This window comes from Penicillium pulvis (genome assembly GCF_028828015.1).
Source record: "Penicillium pulvis strain IBT 33274 chromosome Unknown contig_12_segment0_segment0, whole genome shotgun sequence".
Taxonomy (NCBI): domain Eukaryota; kingdom Fungi; phylum Ascomycota; class Eurotiomycetes; order Eurotiales; family Aspergillaceae; genus Penicillium; species Penicillium pulvis.
The window spans coordinates 113,726-127,738 of NW_026643072.1; the positions used below are offsets into that span (position 1 = coordinate 113,726).

The following is a 14,013-nucleotide window of genomic DNA, read 5'->3' on the forward strand; positions in this document are numbered from 1 at the left end:
CGCGGAATGCTCCGAAACATGACCAATCATTCGGAATTCAAGAAGCCATCGGGTTTCCCTTTTCGATATGGTATCCATGTTCAGCCAAATACTCTTCTAGCATTCTGTCCTCCTTCGCTAGATCGAGCTTGCTGCTCTCAGGCAAAAGACAGTACACCAGGATACCGACAATCGCAACGCCACCTGCAAGGAAGAATGTTGAATTTATGCCAGCGGCGTCTTCCAATGGTGTGAAACACTCCGTTCCTACCGCTGCTCCCGTTCTTCCAAAGGCCGTGGCAATTCCATACCCCATTCCTCGGACCGCTGTGGGGAAAGACTCGGTAGAAATTAGTCCAATTGTAGCTCCCGGGCCCATGTGGCCAAAGGCCTGCAGCAATCCGTAAAGCACAACAAAGGCGGCGATGTTCTTGGATAGCTTGGAGTACGTTCCTCCGATAATAAAGCCAAGGACTACGTAGCCTGCAAGTCCAAGGATACCAGTGTTGCGTCGACCAATTACATTGGTTAGCCATGCTCCAATCAACACGCCAGGCACGGGCAACACGGCTAGAATAACCTGCCATATAGCTGTCTGTCGGATATCACCATCCTTGACAAGCGAAGAGATGATGCTGCTCGACATAATGCTGTTAGGGAAGTTGATGAAGTCGTATAGGAAGAACGCGAAGGAAGTTGTGAAGATTCTCCACCAGTAACGGCGAGCAAGAAGAAGATAGATTTGCGGGGAATGTCGTTGGTTCGTAAGGTTTGAATGGCGAAATAATGTTGAGTCCACCATAAACAGTCGCAGGATAATGATGGCCACGGGAAGGACTGTAGCGATCGAATATATAGCATGAAATGTAATAGTCAAATCATTGTTGCTGGCAATCAAACAAATCAGGTAAATGATTTGCAAAATCGGACTGGCGAGGGTAGCCATGAGCGTTGTAAAGGAAACGAAGAGTGGACCCCGATATTTTCTCATTAACTGAGCTGGTTAGGATATAGATCATTGTGTATGGTGTATATGACTCACATCATCTGATTCCTCAATACCGGCTGCTGCACTGGGAGGGTATTCTCCTCCTACCCCAAATCCCGCAATCCCACGAGCAATCACAAAATACCATAACATGTTCTGGGATGGATTTACCTGCAACGCGACCGTCGACATTAAAGTCCCAACCGCCACGAGCGACGAGGTTACAAGCAGTCCGGCTTTTCGAGAAAACATGTCGGATGTGTACCCCAACACAACGACTCCCAAAATGGCACCAACAATTAGCGAGTTGCTGATTCGTGTTTTCATCACCGAGGTGAAATCACTTGCGCCCAGGAGATCTTTGAAGATCACGTTCGTCGGATTTGCCAGACTGTTTTGAAATCCATCACTGAAATTCGCAATATACTAAAGGGCCGTTAACATACGAAGCCATGTCTCTCCTATTGGGGTCAACGCACACAGCTAACAATAGTGATATTGCTTTGTGTCTTACTCGGATGATACTCCTCGATTCCTTGCTCTGCTGTGCTCACAAGAGTATCTTTCCCTTGATTCTCTGTCTCGACTTGCGAGCCATTATTTGGTTTGGGGCCCATGATGTGACACCGACAGCACGTGTGAGGATTTCCACCAGGAGTTCATGTATGAAGAATAGAGGAAATGCTGAATTGAAATTTCCATTTCAATTCCCTTTACATCGCAGGATTGATCGGTTGTTAATCGGGGAAATTTTCATATCAGTCCTAATTGCCCCACCGTCGATCCAGGGTTCCACCCACAGGTCCGCGGAGATACATATCAGTAAACATCCTAGCACAGGTTTGGAAACATACTACACATATTGCTCAGTTTACCATAATGATGAACACGAAGCTCCAGGGTTTGTTTCATTGCAATATCTCTTAGGGTTGTCTGTTACCTGTTAGTAGCTGTTACTACCTTGAAGAGCGGCCGAGCTCGGAGCATCCCGCCAACCTTGTTATCTAAGTGGATCAATCTGCATCCACACCCAGATGTGTTCGTCCATGCCCAGTTTTTGACCCGACCCTAGAGCTAACCAGGGCCCATGAAAATCACCATGAGTGAAAGAGCTCCACCAGAATGCACGGACACCCGACCCTGAGTCCAGACTGTACATATATGCAGAGCAATCGGGAATTATCGGCCTTGGAATTACATGTCCAGCTGGCTGAGTTCAGACAAACTAATTCCTCGTATCCATGAGCAAATTAAGGAATATGTTCAGTCTGAGAGTTCATATTTAATCTGGGTTTCATCCATTCGCAGGATCACCATTGGCATGCTCAAGAATAAACTTGACCAAAGCCTCTCTCCCATCATTCTTCATAGCACACTCCGTGTGCATGGCCCCTATTACATCCTTTCGTGTAATCTCCAATCCCAATTCTTGACCTATCTGTTCGAGTTGTCCTGCCACGTGGGGTGGGATGACTTCATCATTTTCGGCAGCCAGAAGAAGTATCGGAGGCACGGATCGACCTTTACATGGGGCATCCGTCTTCATTCGTTGGTCAGCATCTCGGTCGCGATACCTAGCCAATTGTTCGAGATACTTTGAGCTACACCACGTATTCCACGAGAAGGGCCAAAGATATCGATATGGAAGCCATTTTTGAGGATACAAGGCAATCAACATATCCTTGATGTTCGAGATCGGGGCTTCCATGATCAGTCCAGATATGGGAAGAAGAGGAACCCCCCTTGTCGGTGGGGGAGCATCCATTCGAGTAAGGTATTTGGACATAGCGGACGATGCAACAGCCGCACCAAGGCTATGGCCCCACAAAAACACCTGGCAGTTCGTATCCGGTGAGGGATAAGTAGCCGAAACCCAGTTGAGAAATGCCAGGGCATCCTGTTCAATGCCCGATTGTGTGGCTGTCCCCGACGATGTCCAGTAGCCGCGGTATGACAAGGCAACAACTATATACTTTGTATCATTGAGCGCCTGCCCGGTCTGAGACTTCGAGACAGAATTCAAGAACTGCGACAGGAGTGGTAGTCGGAGCGGTAATGACCCCCATTTCCCTGAAAATAACAAATAACCACGAGCTTCTTTCGTTTCTTTGCATCCACTTGTTTCGGACTGTCGGGGATGTGTCCCTCGCAAATGGCTAGCTTTGTTCCATCGAGACTCCGAAGTCGCTTTTCTGCCCATTGCACGGGCTCGCATTCACGCTTGTATTCTGATATTTGCTCAGATCTGGAAAAAGGTGGCAGCCATGAAAGGTATAATAGTTTGTTTTGCATCACGATGATCCAGAAACATTTCCATGTCCAGAGAGTGAGAAGAAGCCCAACAAAGATGATGGGCGGGATTAGAAGGGGCGGAAGGGAGCTAGTGAACAATGTTCGTGGGGTATTGGGACCACGCCATATCCCATTCTGGCTGTGCCGGGGATGTGTTCTTCGCCTTGCGAGAGTGTTGTGTTGATAGGGCCATTCAAACGGGCGTGATCGGACAGATTTATCAAGTGACGTCTTTATTGTAAAGCGCGCGACGCGCTGAGGAACCAATCTTCCAACCATTGGAGACCCATCAGATCCTGGTATGCATCGACTTTTAATGTATTGTCGTCAGGCTTGTGGAAACAGGATTGATGAAGTAAATTGGAACGGGATGTTTCTTGGCGTCATTGCAGACCAAGATGCTTGACAGTCACATGACCAGCGCTGGACTGAAGTAGGACAGTATTAGACAACTTAAAACACGTTGGATGTCCAGCGAAGGATTCACTAAGACACGTAATTTCTATTAGGAATTTACTCTGTACTGACAGCATATAGCACCAATTTCAATTGGGTGGTTTACCGTTACAACATATCACTTTGAATTTGAAAGACCCAAGAAGTCTGGCTACTAAAGCAGGAGCAACGGAAACACGGTTATATACGATGCAAGGTGTGGAGCTCCTAAGTTTCATAACACTTTACATGAATTTAGTCACATGTACGACAGCTTGGAAGTTTAAGAGGCCACAAGATGACAAGGCGGAGGCCTTTCGGTCCAGTAGGTGCAAAGTCTACCCAAAACCCCCTTACGTACATAGATTAAAAGTAATTCTCGGTTTGTCTTACGTGCGTCCATGAATTGGGATCGCTCGTTCCATCTAATTGTGGGTATCCTAAGTGTCTGCGTCTGCAGCTATATCACATAATTATGTATTTTCTTGCATGCCCATGTCCCTCTCCATATGATGTGAATTTAAGTGAAGGATAGGAAGTGATGGTGGCCAGAACCCACAATGCCGTTCATACATAGCGACAACCCTATCATGGCTGGTTGCTTGGTTTTCGTTCTTTAAAGATGGTATTGGCGAGGGCTGTCCACTGAGATACCCATTCTTTGCCACATGCCCTCGACGTTCATATCTTCTTGGCCACTAACTCAAGGTCAGTCATGTAACAATATATGATGAAGAACGTATCTTACTCTTGTTTCGGGTTGGTCCATGGCTCTGTCTGTCCTTCTGCCACATTGGGATTGCGGAATACCACGTTATATTTCTGTATGACGTTAGTGTGGACACCGGTGACGGGAACAGATTGTCGAGACTGACCATTCCAAGTGTGATGTGGATCGCTCCCGGACCTTTGACGAATTTCTCTTCGGGTTCACGACCTTCAATCATAGACAAAATATTTTTTGCAACCACGGCGGCTTGAGCGGACCCAGGTCGTGCAGCTTTCTGTGCCCCGGTATCCGCGATATCACCGACCGCAAAGAGATTCGAATAACGCTCGTCAAGGAACTGCATTGTTGGCCGAATGCGAATGTACCCATTTTCCGGGTTGACCACGGATGGGCTTTCAGGGGTGGAGGGTTCTAGGCTTTTAACAAGTTGGTTGTTTGGTGTTTGGCCAGTCGCCAGAATCACAAATTCGGTGGACACGGTGTTGCCATTGGTAAGTTGCACCTCAAAAGGCTTTCCATCAGTGGGGAAACCACCTGTCGGGATGGTCACTCGGGCTCCAGTGATGAGATTAATTCCCAGCTCATCGAACCGTTCTTTGATAAGGTCGTGCAGCCCAATGTGGAAGCTGGGCATGAGCTGGGGTCGGGACTGCACCACCGTGATATCCTTTTCCGGGTAATACTCTTTGAGATCGGTTGCCATCTGCACTCCCACAGCACCACCACCGACGATCAGAATTGATTGCGACCGCTTGACGTCTGCCTGGTGCTTCTGGAGGTACTCCACTGATGATAGTTTGTCGTCCTTTTCCATTGCGGCGGGCTTCGACAGGCGCGTGCCGGTGGCGACCACAATGTAATCAAAGGGGATCTCTGTGGAACCCTGCCATTCTCGATCAAGCTGCACATGCTGGGGGTGGACCGATGTCACGCGCGCCTGAACTACACTGTGTAACTTTGATTCGGTCACGACCGAAAAGAGACCACTGTATGGGATGAAAGCCTTGTGTTCCTGTCCTGGAACGATCGCAAATCGGGGCTGTTGGCATGTTAGCCTCAGAACGTTGAATTATCATGTTGTGGGAGATCATTTACAAAAGTGAACAGGTGGTGGAAATGGCTGTGGGGCTCGGTGAGGAGAACCTAGAAAGCGTCAATTCTCACTCTCACAGACCGACTCAATCTCTTCTTCAGTTCGAACATACTCTGTGTGTCGGAGGAACCACTTTTGCGAGCTCCTGAGCAGTTGTCTGTGGGGAAGGTCAGTCTAGATTTCAAATTGCGTAAACATGGTCAATGGACTCACCCGCCCAACGAAAGAGCCTCCGACGACGATGATATTGCGAAGAGAGCTAGCCATTTTGAATGTAGGGATGACGAAAAGGAGAATGCAATAAACTTGAAGGAGCTTCATAAAATAAGAACGTCGGCAGCGACACCGGGATGACTGACGGGTTATCAGATTTCTTATCTGATTAACTCCGAGCTAGAATTTCCTGTTTGGGGTAAATGCCGACCGGGCAAATGTCACTTCCGGGACAAAGGGGACAAACAACGGATGGCGCCACAGTCAACTCCCGAACACTCTTCGGACTTGGTCACAACTCCGTAAAGCCGTACGGAGATAGACCACACAGGCCCACCGGAACATCTTCCCCACCTTTCCGACTCCCGATATTGACCCAGAGAGGCAACATGAATGTGCATGTCTTCCGGCATGATGGCTTCAGGTGTTCACGTGGAAGTTTCCACAAAATATGATCTCTCCAAGCAAACTTGGGGAAACGGTGATTGTTGACCGAATTGTAGTTGTTTGGAAATTCTCGAGGTCTCTGTGATTCGTGATTCATGATTCATGGTTCATGCATTATTCATGAGAAGTAGCCCAGCCTTTGGAATGCGGCACTTGCACTTGTATTTCCGCCAAATTCTTTTATTTCCCTTCATTCCTACCCCTGCATCCTTTTGAGATTGGTCCAGATGGAAAGTTCTCATGAGCACTGGTCCAAAAACTCAAGGGCGTTTGTGCATGTACCTTGGGACATACCAAGAACTGTAAAGATCCAAATTCGATACTTAGTCTTGAGGTCGATCAAAGTCAACACGAGGGTATCTGTTCTCAAGACTTGTCAATTGATCTAGGCCATTAGGTGACAGAACTCGGGCATTTACCCCAGATTTTAATTACAGAAGTTGTCTCCCAAGTGCTACTACAGACACATGGATATATAACCAAGAGCCCACCACTTCAATGCTTGAATGCTCAAAGCATGTCTTCCACAGGGTCGGCATTTCCTTTTGGCTCCCTACAGTGTTTCAAAACAAAGTTTGAAAGACTCTATTCATGATTGCATCGAGACTTGCCAGCGATTCCGTGATCAAGTTGACTCGTCATTCAGTCACGTGGGCCGGCCGTCGTAGATGAGAAGATTCACTTATTTTCTCATGCCATTATCTAGTGCAGAGACTAGAAATCACGTTCTTCTTCCCAAGTGCTTGCGATTTATCCCCTACCCAACTCTGCTGGACAGTGACCTCATGAGAGTTCAAATCAACCTTGGAATGATACTCTTCCCCGCGCAGCGTATAACCGAAGAAGCCGAGAGACCCACTGTCATGGCGTATAACCGAGAGAACCGACACAGTCGCCCTGCTGCTCCTCGATCTTTATTTATTTTATCGGGATCTTACAAACAGCCTATTCCAGCAATCATGGTGACCGCGAACTCCGATCGTCCACGCACACGCGCTAAGAAAGCCTGCATGGCTTGCAATTCTCGTCGAGTGCGATGTAATGTGCTTGAGATGCAGCCATGCCAGAATTGTGTGGCATGGAATCTTGTTTGTGACGTAGGAGAATCAAGACGGGGAAAGTAAGCATCTTTTTGATAATTCTCGTTCTATTAGCTAGCTCTGCGTGTTCGTTTCTATATTTTATATATGTACCAACAATCTCAGGTATCCTCGACGAAAGAAGAAAGCCTCGATAGATACTGAAGTATCTCCAATAACAACCAATACGCCCGTGAACCAGAGTGTGCAAGATGTCCATGACCGTGGACTACGTTATGTACCTTCTGCTCGTCCCGCGATCACAGAGGATGTCCATGAAACCGTGTTTCTTGGCGAGTCCAGTCCCTTAACATGTGTAGTTGATGAAGGTCGACGATCACCCGAAAAAGGGCCCACGCGCAGTATTCAAAAAGGTCGATTGCACTATGCCATTCCCGAGGTTCGTGGCAGTGAGATTAGTGATGATCAGCACCGAAAAATCCTCCAAGATCGTCTCATCCGTGAGAGCGCGTTGGTGTTCCCATCGCCCACCATTTGCGATACTCTTCTTCAAGCATACTTTGAGTGGTTTCATCCCTGTTTCCCCATTGTCGATCGGCAAACGATACATCAGGCATATACCGAACATACCATCTCCCCCCTGCTCCTACAAGCGATGCTTTTCATAGGCGTGAGCCTGTGTTCAGACACAGCATTGCGCACCACAGGTTTTACCAATCGGTATCAAGCCAAGGGGCTTTTTTACCAGCGCGCAAAGGAAATATATGACGTTGGATGGGAGACTGACATGATTATCAAACTCCAATCTCTATTCTTGTTGAGCTTCTGGCGTGGAGGACCAACTGAGGAACGAGATGTTCGTTTCTGGCTGGGTGCAGCGACCAGTATTGCCCAGAAAAAGGGAATGCATGTGATGTTAGTAAAAGCTTTCAAACGGCTCCCTCAAGCGCTAACAAAAATAGGTCAAAACTGCCTTTCCTTGGTGCGCGGGACCAAAAAGTATGGAAACGGATCTGGTGGGCTCTATATGTAGGCCTCGTCTCCCCCACGAAGTCAGCTCATGCTCACAGTTTAGGTTCGGGACCAACAAACTTCGGCTGCGCTGGGGCTCCCTTCTCGTATCCGTGATGAGGATTGCGAAGTGGCGGAGCTTGAAGAGGCGGATTTTCTAGAGCATGATGATATCCCCTCTGAGATTTTCCAAAAGCCACCTGCTGCCCATGTGCCCTACGTGATTGGAATGGCTCAATTGGCGAAGCTATGTGAGTTTGTTTTATCTGCCATTGAGTGTATCTAACAACAACTAGTACGGGAGGTAGTCTCCAGTCAGTATTCCCCCTGTCGCACGAAGCTGGACAATGTGTCTCGACCCATGCTCCACCAGCGTCTGTTAGACTGGGAATCTAAATTGCCGACGGAGATGCATTTCCAAACATCAACTAGGCGAGAGGTCACGTTCCTTGTTGGTATGCTTCATATGGCGTATAAGTACGGACCCTTCAATGGCCATGTACGGAGGGAGCACGCTGACCATTAGCAGTAATCTCTACGTGTTACTATACCGACCCATCTTCTTACAGCCACCCAGTGAATCAACAAGCATGGAAGGCAATATGGCGCTAGAAGCAGCCACCAGGAGCACACGCATTCTTGAAGACATGCTCTCCGAAAACCTGGTGCAGCATGGATCGGTCCACCTGTACGTTCTCCCAGTGTGTCGAAAGACCCCGATCTAATTGCCGAACTAGCATCACCCACACCTTCTCTGCACTGTGTATCCACACCATTCACTTCGGGCGCGTGACTGGGACGGCTCGAAAATTAGCCGAACATCGGGCCAAACTTTGTCTCCTCGGTCTGAAGGAACTTCAAAAGTCGTGGGACCTGGAGAACTGGGTGTTAGATTTGTTCTTCCGCTGTCTCGACGATCGGACCGCTCGAGATCTTCGCCTGGGGGATGGCGCGTCGGCACCATCTCAAGTGATCAAGGGGCTCGCCCCCGAATCTCCGACCGACACCCACAAGGACATGACCCGACCATTATCCCATGGCAATGATCTCTTGCCTCTAAGCACACCCACCGATCCTTCGCTGCATCTGGAGGAGCCGGCGGTGAATATGGATTGGTACGAGTTGTTCAACGTGGAGGGCGATGATGTGTTGGGACTGGCGGGCTCGTTGACGAATCCGGACTATCTCAACCCGCAGAACCTCGAACATTTGTACCGATTTTTGTAAGATCCAAGCACCGGATGGGGGGCAGTTCATGACTCGCGGCCACGAGCGAACGGGATGCGACCGTGGAGATTCCACGTCTGCGAACTCGTGTCATAATGAATTGTTCTGACGAGACGGCTCCGGAATGTGGCGGTGGAGGAGATACGACTCGGCCGTTTGCATCGAGCCATTTGATTCGGTCGAATCAGCGATCACCTGAAGTCATTATGATCTGTAAACCGATCTTGACGCTCCAGAAGTATCCCGTGTTTGGGAAAACTCGCTGCCTAGGGATCCACTCGCGATCAGTGCACCGGTGCGGCAGCAAAAGCACTGAAGAACCGAAACCTTCAGGAACACTCCAGCATTCCCTTGTGACACACATGGGTCTACCCCGCGGTGGAAACTTGGGGGAGGAATGTTCGATTCTGTCATATTTCAAAGGATCCATGAATCCATGGACATCTTCGTAGCCATCTCATCTTTGTAAAGAGCTCGGGATCCAACGTACCTGCGCAATGCCTCGCAAGTCAATTGTTTCAGAATCCTGGAAATCTCCACTTTCCCACGGGTACCTGGATCGCTGCCGTCCACCAGCCACTGAGGAGTGCGTGTTCATCGGCCGTTCACTGGTCTATGGATGCTAAGCATTCTACTACTGTTTAGTAGAAGCTTGGCCGTCCACTGGGAACGCCCGACGGAGGAGGTGTAACGTCATACGGAATTGGGATGTTGCGACTATCCGGTGATCCTCCGCCCAATCACCGCAATGCGTCCAAAAGTCGCCACTTGCGTGATCCTCCGCAAAACTATTCTTAGGGAAAGGTACCTGTTCCGTTGATTTATTTAAAGAGCGTGAGGGACCATGGATTCAGGCACCCGCTCCGGTATACCTTGCGGAACAATCGGCATTGAAATCTTCAACCTTTGGAACACTATCTCAGCCTTTTTAGTCCCTTGATTACATTATACCATGGGTTCATCACGATCATCCAGTGAGCGCACTGGCTCCATGCACTCTGCAGATATGCCCAAAAAGGTATTACAAACCAAGGCGGACCCCAACTTGGCCCTTCATGAAGCCCAGCCGAGTAAGTCCCTATTCCATTAACCCTTATACCATCTAGGCTTACCACTGACCTCCGCAGTGTCATTGGGCAATCACGGGGACTATAATACTTCTTCCCTGGGAAGCATTCAACACAAAGATCGAGAAGGTAAAATCATCGGTATGTCTGATCTTCTTGGGACTTTGGATTTCACTAACAGAGACCAGCGGACCCCGATCGTTGCAACCCAACCCGGAATCGTCTAGAGCGGCCGTTAGATACGATTCGATCCTTCCAGTCTGCCATTGATGCGCACCGGAAACAGAACCTCCAAGTGTGATAAACATTTGATGCGTGGTTTATGAGATGAGCATGTTTTATGATACCTTGAACGCGGTCGAGATGTATTATTATGATATTTGATTTGATTTGAATGACATTTTACATGACCCTTGGACTGTGATTCTATAGTGACCATGGATGTTGACGTATGAATCAGCTGGTCTACAATTACACCGTGTATAGTGTATAGTGTATAGTGTAGATCGGTTGGTTGACATACCACACGAATCCACCGGGCGCTGATTCCCCAGATCGTCATGCTTGGCATTCATCTATCGTGACTTATCAGGCAAATTAGGTTCCAATTGGAGGCGTACGTTTGGAACAATCAATAATTGATAATCTATTTTCCTCAAATTAATTGATCCAGGTAATCGGTCCGACTTGGATTGCTGTGATCATCTCCGAGGCAAACGTGGCCCCGAGATCACCGATAACGACAATGTACTACACCCTTAGGGTGCACTGTACACCTTTCTTATTTATTATCGGTCTCGAACTTCGCCCCTTTGCATAGTTAATTATAGCTGAGCCTCTTCAGAACCAAGATTTACGAAGCCAAACGAAAAAGAAAAGAAAATCTTAAAATAAGTGTACACGCACTGCCAACGCCATCCCAAGCAAGATGGCCCCACAAACCGCGTCAGCTTCGACTTTTTCACTTTTTCCTCTTCCACTCGCAAAGAACTTATCCAACCGAGCCCTAGCTGAGTGATCAATGGATTCTTGATATCATCTTCAGTGGAGATGTCTCACTTCCTATTATCTGCAAGTCTCCAAGTTATGTTTTGCCCATCCCAACTCCTACTGGCATGACCTCGGAGTGGTGGATCGTGGCGCACTAATGAGTGCTAGGCTGCAGAAGCCAAGATACTTTGAGTTAGTGGATCCCCTTTAATTGGCTCGCACATTTCGTTCGGGGCCTGGGAACCGATCTAGGCCGATTTAGTCTCGAAAAAGCAGCCCTAAACGTTTGGTTGACGCGGTCCATATCATCTCCGGTCTGGAAAAGTTGACACCCGCCCGTCGTAAGTCGTTTGATTCAAGCCCCTCCGCTAGGTCGTTTTGGTGGATGCAAGCTGGGTCAGTTGTACGCGTCCCCCTTTTAGGGGTCAGGGGCGAATCATGTTGATCAAATCCATGAGGGTATTAAGGGCCGACGGGGCAAGCCACTCTTTGTTGCTTCCCAGTGGCTTTCTCTTTCTTTTGACCTGGATATCACTCGTTCCTATCCTCGTCTTTCTTCTCCATTAGTCTTTCTTTATTCTCGTTGCTAGGAGGTTTTCCTTCCGATCCATTCGCTATATTCTTTTTGCGGTGTAAGTCCGTATCGTATACGCCATGAAGCTGTCTCTTCTGTCGCTGGCGACCCTGACTGGGGCCGCCATGGCTACCAGCATCGACCCGATTGTTATCAAGGTAATTCTCGGAGCTATCGTCGAACCGTCGAGGCGGATACTAACCGGGAATAGGGTACCAAATTCTACTACTCTAGCAATCAGACTCAATTGTGAGTGAACCCAACTGGATCGTGTTCATGAACCACACTGACCTATTCCCAGCTTCCTGCGTGGTGTCGCCTACCAATGTAGGTATTCATTAAATCACCCCGGAGGAGTCGGAACTAACATGCATAGACTCTCAAACTGTGGATCCTTTGGCCGATGTCACTACTTGCGAGCGTGATATCCCGTACATGCAGGAGTTGCGCACCAACGTGATCCGTACTTACTACATCAACCCCGATGCCGACCACTCCGGGTGCATGAAGCTTCTCCAGGAAGCCGGCATCTACGTTATCTCCGACCTGTCCAGCACTTCCGAGGCCATTGACCGTGACGACCCTGAGTGGAATGTTGCCCTCTACGACCGTTACACTTCCGTCATTGACGAGCTCGCCCAGTACAACAACACCATTGGTTTCTTTGCCGGTAATGAGATTGCCAACTCCGTCGCCACTACCGATGGTATGGCTTACGCCAAGGCCGCCGTCCGTGACATGAAGAAGTACATCAAGGAGATGGGCTACCGTGCTATGGGTGTCGGATATGCCACTGCTGACGTTTCTGCTATCCGTACCGATCTGGCCAACTACCTGGACTGTGAGGCCGAGGACGAGATTGTCGACTTCTACGGATACAACATTTACTCCTGGTGCGGTGACTCCACCTACGCCGAGTCGGGCTACAAGGCTCGTACCGAGGAATTTGCCAACTACACCGTCCCCGTCTTCTTTGCCGAGTATGGTTGCAACAGCGTCTCCCCCCGTACATTCACTGAGGTCGAGGCCCTCTACGGTGACAACATGACCCCCGTCTGGTCCGGTGGTATTGTCTACATGTACTTCCAGAATTCCAACGACTACGGTAAGCATCGCCCGACCTATTTACATGTGCTCCGCTAACGTGGCATCTCAGGTCTCGTGTCCGTCGTGGACAGCACCAGTGTCAGCACGATGACCGACTTCAAGTACTACTCCAGCCAAATCAACAGTGCCGACCCCTCCAGCACCAGCAAGAGCGCCTACACCCCCACCAACACCGTCCTGCAGAGCTGCCCCACCGAAGACAGCAGCGCCTGGGAAGCCAAGGCTTCTCCCCTGCCCCCCGCTGCCGATGAGTCTCTGTGCACCTGTGTCTACGACGCCTCCGCCTGCGTTGCCGACAGCAGTCTTTCCTCCGCCAAGCTCGGCAAGCTCCTCGGAATCGTCTGTGGCTACACCGACTGCGGTGGCATTGAATCCAACGGTACCACCGGTGATTACGGTGCCTACAGCATGTGCGGTGTCAAGGACCAGCTCGCCTTCGCCCTGAACAAGTACTACAGCGAGCAGAGCGAGTCCGCCACTGCCTGCAGCTTCGACGGTTCCGCGAGCACCAAGGCCACCACTGCCGCCACTGGTACCTGCTCCTCGCAGATGAAGGAGGCTGGTACTGCCGGCACTGGTACCGTCACCACCGAGGCCACCGCCACCGCTGACTCCAGCTCCTCCAGCAGCACTTCCTCTTCGTCCAGCGCTGGTGCCCCCGCTAGCATTCATCAGAGCGTTGCCTTTGGCTCCCTCCAGGTCGGCGCCTACGCCGCCATCGCCCTGCTTACCGGTATGGGTATGATTCTCCTGTAATCGGGACCCGCCTATTGGATAACATCTTCTTTTCGTGTTCTTTTTATTTGTAGCTTGTGCTGGG

At 49.4% G+C, this 14,013-nt stretch overlaps 6 protein-coding genes across 6 annotated transcripts; 3 read left to right on the top strand and 3 right to left on the bottom strand.

The window, feature by feature from the left end:
- Positions 1-37: 37 nt before the first annotated feature.
- Positions 38-1,584, bottom strand: N7503_001272 (uncharacterized protein; the record flags this gene model as incomplete). The annotated part of the gene is made up of 3 exons (XM_057060819.1): positions 38-973; positions 1,022-1,393; positions 1,447-1,584. The coding sequence occupies 3 exons, from the start codon at positions 1,582-1,584 to the stop codon at positions 38-40; spliced, it is 1,446 nt and encodes a 481-aa protein (XP_056924781.1).
- A 677-nt stretch (positions 1,585-2,261) lies between these two features.
- On the bottom strand, positions 2,262-3,259 carry N7503_001273 (alpha/beta hydrolase family protein; the record flags this gene model as incomplete). The annotated part of the gene is given in 2 exon segments (XM_057060820.1): positions 2,262-3,037; positions 3,049-3,259. The coding sequence occupies 2 exon segments, from the start codon at positions 3,257-3,259 to the stop codon at positions 2,262-2,264; spliced, it is 987 nt and encodes a 328-aa protein (XP_056924782.1).
- Positions 3,260-4,276: 1,017 nt separating this feature from the next.
- N7503_001274 (NAD(P)/FAD-dependent oxidoreductase) lies at positions 4,277-5,838 on the bottom strand (the record flags this gene model as incomplete). The annotated part of the gene is made up of 6 exons (XM_057060821.1): positions 4,277-4,392; positions 4,443-4,516; positions 4,570-5,463; positions 5,520-5,567; positions 5,630-5,674; positions 5,731-5,838. 6 exons carry the CDS (start codon positions 5,836-5,838, stop codon positions 4,311-4,313), a joined length of 1,251 nt encoding a protein of 416 aa, XP_056924783.1. The 3' UTR covers positions 4,277-4,310.
- Positions 5,839-7,136: 1,298 nt separating this feature from the next.
- On the top strand, positions 7,137-9,644 carry N7503_001275 (Zn(II)2Cys6 transcription factor; the record flags this gene model as incomplete). Its single annotated transcript, XM_057060822.1, has 7 exons — positions 7,137-7,297; positions 7,383-8,132; positions 8,180-8,246; positions 8,293-8,479; positions 8,525-8,705; positions 8,758-8,916; positions 8,966-9,644. 7 exons carry the CDS (start codon positions 7,137-7,139, stop codon positions 9,453-9,455), a joined length of 1,995 nt encoding a protein of 664 aa, XP_056924784.1. The 3' UTR covers positions 9,456-9,644.
- A 763-nt stretch (positions 9,645-10,407) lies between these two features.
- Positions 10,408-10,823, top strand: N7503_001276 (DUF2406 domain-containing protein; the record flags this gene model as incomplete). Its single annotated transcript, XM_057060823.1, has 3 exons — positions 10,408-10,525; positions 10,583-10,663; positions 10,711-10,823. The coding sequence occupies 3 exons, from the start codon at positions 10,408-10,410 to the stop codon at positions 10,821-10,823; spliced, it is 312 nt and encodes a 103-aa protein (XP_056924785.1).
- Positions 10,824-11,857: 1,034 nt separating this feature from the next.
- Positions 11,858-13,949, top strand: N7503_001277 (glycoside hydrolase family 72 protein; the record flags this gene model as incomplete). The annotated part of the gene is made up of 5 exons (XM_057060824.1): positions 11,858-12,244; positions 12,298-12,335; positions 12,388-12,413; positions 12,463-13,191; positions 13,243-13,949. The coding sequence occupies exons 1-5, from the start codon at positions 12,167-12,169 to the stop codon at positions 13,947-13,949; spliced, it is 1,578 nt and encodes a 525-aa protein (XP_056924786.1). The 5' UTR covers positions 11,858-12,166.
- Positions 13,950-14,013: the final 64 nt, after the last annotated feature.